The 6000-nt window shown below is 34.6% G+C and overlaps 2 protein-coding genes across 2 annotated transcripts; one reads left to right on the forward strand and one right to left on the reverse strand.

The window, feature by feature from the left end:
• The first annotated feature begins 1 nt into the window (after position 1).
• Positions 2-1403, forward strand: LOC125186756 (small ribosomal subunit protein eS25). The gene is made up of 4 exons (XM_048083202.2): positions 2-109; positions 207-281; positions 369-503; positions 1136-1403. Exons 1-4 carry the CDS (start codon positions 107-109, stop codon positions 1247-1249), a joined length of 327 nt encoding a protein of 108 aa, XP_047939159.1. The 5' UTR covers positions 2-106; the 3' UTR covers positions 1250-1403.
• A 997-nt stretch (positions 1404-2400) lies between these two features.
• Positions 2401-3344, reverse strand: PAS2 (Protein-tyrosine phosphatase-like, PTPLA). Its single transcript, XM_048083079.2, has one exon. It carries the CDS (start codon positions 3205-3207, stop codon positions 2539-2541), a length of 669 nt encoding a protein of 222 aa, XP_047939036.1. The 5' UTR covers positions 3208-3344; the 3' UTR covers positions 2401-2538.
• Positions 3345-6000: the final 2656 nt, after the last annotated feature.

Genomic DNA, 6000 nt, shown 5'->3' on the forward strand with positions numbered 1-6000 from the left:
CCTAACTAGGTCGTGAATTATTAAGCAGCCTCTCCTCTTCGCCTCAAGTCTCTCTGAGCTAAACCAACCAGCCGCCCTCCACCACCGACGTAGAACTCGCATTGCGATGGTGCGCCGCTGCTCTGATTCATTAATACTGGATCTCGCTCAATTTTTAAATCCAATATCGCTACTTACGCTTATTCTTTTTACTCCGTTTTTCGCAGGCGCCGAAGAAGGATAAGGCTCCTCCACCATCGTCGAAGCCGGCGAAATCCGGAGGCGGAAAGCAGAAGAAGAAGGTCGCCTTCTGTTCTTTTAGTCTCTGTTTTCCTTTTTTTGTTATTTAGGTTTTTATTAATTATTTATTGAAAATTATTGGCTTGCAGAAGTGGAGCAAGGGTAAGCAAAAGGAGAAGGTGAACAACATGGTGCTGTTCGATAAGGCGACCTACGACAAATTGCTGACTGAGGCACCCAAGTACAAGCTTATCACTCCCTCCGTTCTCTCCGATCGTCTCAGGGTACGTTATTTTGATTTGAATCATGATATTGTGCTAATTGATTTGAATCACGAACTCCTTTTATTGTTTTAGCTGGTTAATTGGATATATTGTTGATGAAATTTAGGGTTTAGCAACTTAGCATGATGTAGATTGTAAATTATAGGTTTCCTCAATTCGTCTTCTCTATAGTAGTTTCTGTAGTTTGCAGATTGCGCTCAATATGAGGTGCTTATAGTATATTAATTGTGACGTTGTTCAATAATTTTAATTGTTGAAAATTGGTTATATACATAATGCAATCTGGTTGTTTTCTCTGTTTACATTATGCATCATGATCTACTATTGTACCTAGCCAATACATATTTCATTCATTGCGAGTCAGATGAAATTCTCTCAATGAAATTCTCTCAATGAAATTCTCTTGATTTTCAGTTTTGTATATTGTTGAATACAGAATATGTATAATTATAAAGTAATTGAGTAGTAAATTCTAGCACTTGGAGTCCGTCTGTTTTGTTAGTTTTTAATGTATATCCTGCTAATTGAATTCCATTTCAGTTCAATACTTCCATTTCATATCCCTTTCTTGGATATGAAAGGTCGCCACTGTTGGTTGCTGATGCATTAGTAAAATGTCTTGTTATGTGCAGATCAGTGGATCGCTGGCGAGGAAAGCAATCAGGGAATTGATGGCTAGAGGTTTGATCAGAATGGTTTCAGCTCATGCAAGCCAGCAGATATACACCAGGGCTACGAACACCTAAGTATCTTTCCCTCTGCTATGTAGTACAGGGCTTGGAATGGAATTTTTTTAATTAGAACCATGTTCTGCTTCCTTTAATTTTGCCTCTGTAGAACGTTAAACCCGTGTTTGTCAACTTTGCCAGATTTTATCATCAGTTATCAGTTTTGAGCTTATTTTGTGCTTTTGATTTTGGCATGGTCTTCCAACTCCTGTGATTTTAACTCGTCTCCTTCTTTGTTTAGTTGCATCTCTTCTCTACATGCTTGGATATTCATTTATGTTAAATTTAATTATGATATGTTAGCATCATGCCATTTTCTCATGTGGCTTTTAATTTAAGCGATAATTTAGATTGATGAAACTTTATAGAAGTGGTGTGAAATTATGAATATTGTCTGAGTCGTTAATTGTTGAATACAGTAAAATTGAAAATATTACCACATGACAGAATGTTATTGAATGTTGATATGTTTGATATCAATGTTACTTCGTATGTGTTAATTATGTATTAGTGAGAAATGAAAATGTCTATGATACGGTCCCCCTCCTATGTGCAGTAGTCAAATTAAGAGTTATAAATTTGGTTACCGCTGAAACCTAACATTTAATTTGGTGAGGTCCTTGAAATGATGAGTCATAGTACTATTTGAGTTTTTAATATATCAATAAACAAAGTTTATTAAAAATTTAGTGCTTCAATGTTGAAATGAAAATTCTCTATATTCAGTTGTGATTATAGTTTGTTGTTTTATCATTTGGTGCGATTAGTACTCCTTTTGTTTCGTTTGAAATGATCAACTTGTCACTAGAAATGCATGACTATTGTCACAATTCTAGTGTTATTCTCGACTATCTCCGTGTTCTTATACTCCATTAACTAATTTATGAAATAGTACTAATTTTTACTGTATTTTGCATTATCACAATATACTACTAGTAAAAGTTATTAAGTTGCCAAAACGTCACAAGACAAAACTCGAAATTGTAGCCTTACTTTTTCAAGCCTAAAAGTTTGTGTCTATTACAGTACTAGTACATTTTATTTGCATACAAAAAAATCAATATGTACTAGTAGTAGTATAAGATAGATAAAAGTGTGAATTGCAGTTCATTTTCATTTTCATTTTCATTTTCATTTAAGAACAAACCGATCACTCCCAAACTCAAAAGTAACCACAAAGAGAAGGATGAATTGATGATTAAAAAATTAAAACACTAGTTTCCATACAAATCAGACTAAATCCATACCACAAAATCAAATTTTACAGAGGTTAAACCACAATAAAAATCTTCATCATCAGATCCCAATCACGCCGTTTTCGCTTTGGCGAGCGCCTTTTTCCGCTGCTCCAACATGTATCCATAGAGATGAGGACTTCCAGGAACATAGAATCCCAGAACCAACACCGCACTACAGTAATAATCAAACGAGAAATTCCACCTATTCGGCATCCTGATGCTGAATTTGTCCCCCGATTCCTTCAGATACGGCAGCGCGTAGTAGATCAGCCCTACCTCGCTCGTGATTCCGGTAGGGTACAACATCAGAAACGTGCTGTACCTCAGCCACAGCAGCCACGACGGCGCAGATCCGAACGCCTCCTTCAATCCGAAAAACGAGTACCTAATTATCTCAGTAATCGACCAGCTAATCACCAGCGACGAAACGAAGAAATGCGTCCGGATTTCGGGGAAGCTGTACAGGATTCCCCAGGTCACGTACAGCCGCGAGGCGACCTGCGGCAGAGTGGCGGTGACCGGAGATCTGACGATTCCGGCGAGGCTGTGGAGGATCTCGAGCAGCGCGGCTGACTGCGCGAGGATGAGCGGCTTCTCGACGGCGGCGTAGACCGATTCGTAGCCGGAATTCAGGAGAGTAGAGACGGCGAGGTAGAACACCTGGAGCCAGCCGAAGAAGAGCGTCCAGTTGTAGGCGGTGAGGTAGATTCGCCGCACGGCGGAGAACATTCCAGCCATCGGATTCCGAGATCGAGGGTTTTTAGATTTGCGAAATTGGGAATTGGTGAGTGCGACGAATTTGGAAATGGCTAGATTTAATAAGGCTTTGTTTTTAATAAAAAATTAATATTATATGGTTTGGAAAGGGAGTAATGGAAATAGGTTGGCGGATACAACTACCCATTACTTGCTGCAACTATTTACATATATAATGAGTTATTAATGAATCACTTTCTACATTTTCGTACTTATTTCTTTCGTTCTTTTTTCGGGATATTGGTATTTAAAATTATGAATTTCTGTCTAATTCAGTAATTTTCATAAATTTTAAAATTGGTTTGAAAAATGGTTGAAGGATGTATTCACAAGTAAAATGTAATCATCATTATTTAAAAAATATTGTTACATCATAATAGAGAAATATTCTCAATGTCCGTGAATAGGAGTCTCCTTTTGTCACTTTAGTCCGTCCCCGAATATGAATTCCGGTTCACTTTTACTATAAATGGTAGGAGTTTTCTACTTATAGGAGTTAATTTTTAAAAATAAAAATAAAAATGGTAGGAGTAGTAGGAGCCCAAATTCCACTAACTCATTCCACTCACATTTCATTTAAAATTAATACAAATGAGAATCCTAATGGCGGACACGCAAGAAGTAGTCAACTCGTGTATTTGATTGTTTTGCATAACCAAGAAGTTCGATTGATATAAGTTTTGTAATGGGATAGTTTCTTAATAATATACTACTACTAATTTTAGATTAATGGTTGAGTGATCGGAATTGAGCATGAGAAATTTTTAAATCACGTATATTTTGATATTGGAGTTATGGTTTAGTTGATTAGTTTGTCACAACCTCGTCAAAACTAGCATGTGGCTGCTTACTATATATGATATGTCAGCAATGATTTTGGGTATTTTTCTATTGTATTAATATTGATAGACTATCAAATTATGTAAATGTAGGTAGTATCATTTAACATCCCATCTGCTAAATATGCTCTTGACCTTTTATTGGCATGCATTAATTGGGAACTTTTTTGTTGAGATTTTTTATGGAGACCATCAATTTATGGACCCATTTGCTTTTTGTGGCCCGTTTATTTCGTTGGGCTTCTATCTTTAATTTATCCTAATTTGTTGATAATATTTTCGGATGTAAATATTATTCCGTGCTTATAGTAATTTATAAGCCTAGTTTAAAAATGGTTAAAGATAAATGTACATAAATTGTACATGTACATTTAGAATGATTACGAGTTGGAAATTTGAAGCATACAAACTATTTATATGACACTTAATACTTATAAATAATGATTTGACTTAGAAAGAAAATATTGTCATTATGATTTTTACAAATATTTTTTACACAATTCGAGTTCAATCAGCTATAGTGAGATTTTAATTTTATCAAAGAGTGCAAAGCTTCTTTTGGTGGGCAATGGTTTCGTTGCCATCGATCTAAGTCATTTTTTTCCACTTCATTCAATATCTATATAAAGTATATCATGTTATTACTCTAGTCAAGTCTTTTTTAACTATCAACAATAGTTCAATTATCTTATGGTCATGATAGTGATTTAAATCAATTTACTGATTGAAGAAGAAATTAATTGGTCATTTAAATTATGTTTAGTTAAAGATGATGTATTTTCGTAATTTATCATAACTTAAACATTAAATGGTAAAATCAAATAATCGAACATGCAAATAACCAAGCCGAATATCTTGCATACTCTTAATTATGTACTACAATGATAGCTCTAATCGTATTTTATCAAATAAAATTATAAAAGGACTTTTGAAAGTGGTCCCATGTTTATAAAGTTTAGTAACAAAGCACATGTAATTTCACGTGACGGTTACTTAAAGTGGGTATATGGTTGAACACATTAGTATTTCCCATTTTCAGTGCATCTCTAACATTCGGATACTCATCTTATTTTAATTTTTATAATATTTCATTCGAAACACTGACGCTCATATTTATTTTCTCTCTTTTATCTAGAAATGTTTTATGCAGAGAAAAGCTAATGATTTTGGGGAAGAAATATGGTAATTGTGTGTTGAAAGTGAAGAATGGAGGAGATCTTGTGCTAATGCAACTTTAGAAATGAGCTCGAGTGTGAGGAACAAAAGAGCAATAATCAGCTGATGTGGCAAAAGAGCCCTTGGTGCTGACGTGGCTCGGAAGTTAATAAGTGGGTTGTTTTTGTGACCAATAATCAGTTGCTTGCAGCGGTATTAGTGGTCTAGTTAGCTTGCTTTTCATTGGTTATTTTAGATCTAGAATGCATCATCTTTCTAGCATAAAAGCGATGATCTTTTAAATGTGAACGATTGATTTTCGAGTGAAATAGAAATCTCTCTATCTCATATCTTTCATCTCTGTTTCTTATATGCTTCTATATTTGGTGTATCATTTTCTACATTGTGGAAAAGGATTAGCTAAAATAGATACTCCATTTCTTAGAGAAAAACCGAAAGTGAGTAAAAAAGTTGTGCATAACTTTTGATATTGCGTATTTTGCAGCATATAAATCTATTTATTGTTTATACTATTATTATTTAATCCTAGGCCCATAGAGCCTCAAGAAAGGCCTATCATATAGAGAATTAGAGGCCCATTTTAGTACTGAAAACAAATCCGAGGCCCACAAATTCAATTAATATTCTGAGTGTTGGATAGTCTCAATTTATTGAATTATTATTGTGATTTATATATAAAAATTTAGATGGCTGTAAATATAAGTGTAGGAGCAATATTTTACTTATTTGACTAAAAAAATACAGTATCAACCTTGTGTGA

Source organism: Salvia hispanica, chromosome 5, assembly GCF_029641045.1.
Source record: "Salvia hispanica isolate PSC_SH4W2 chromosome 5, Shi_PSC_v1, whole genome shotgun sequence".
Taxonomy (NCBI): domain Eukaryota; kingdom Viridiplantae; phylum Streptophyta; class Magnoliopsida; order Lamiales; family Lamiaceae; genus Salvia; species Salvia hispanica.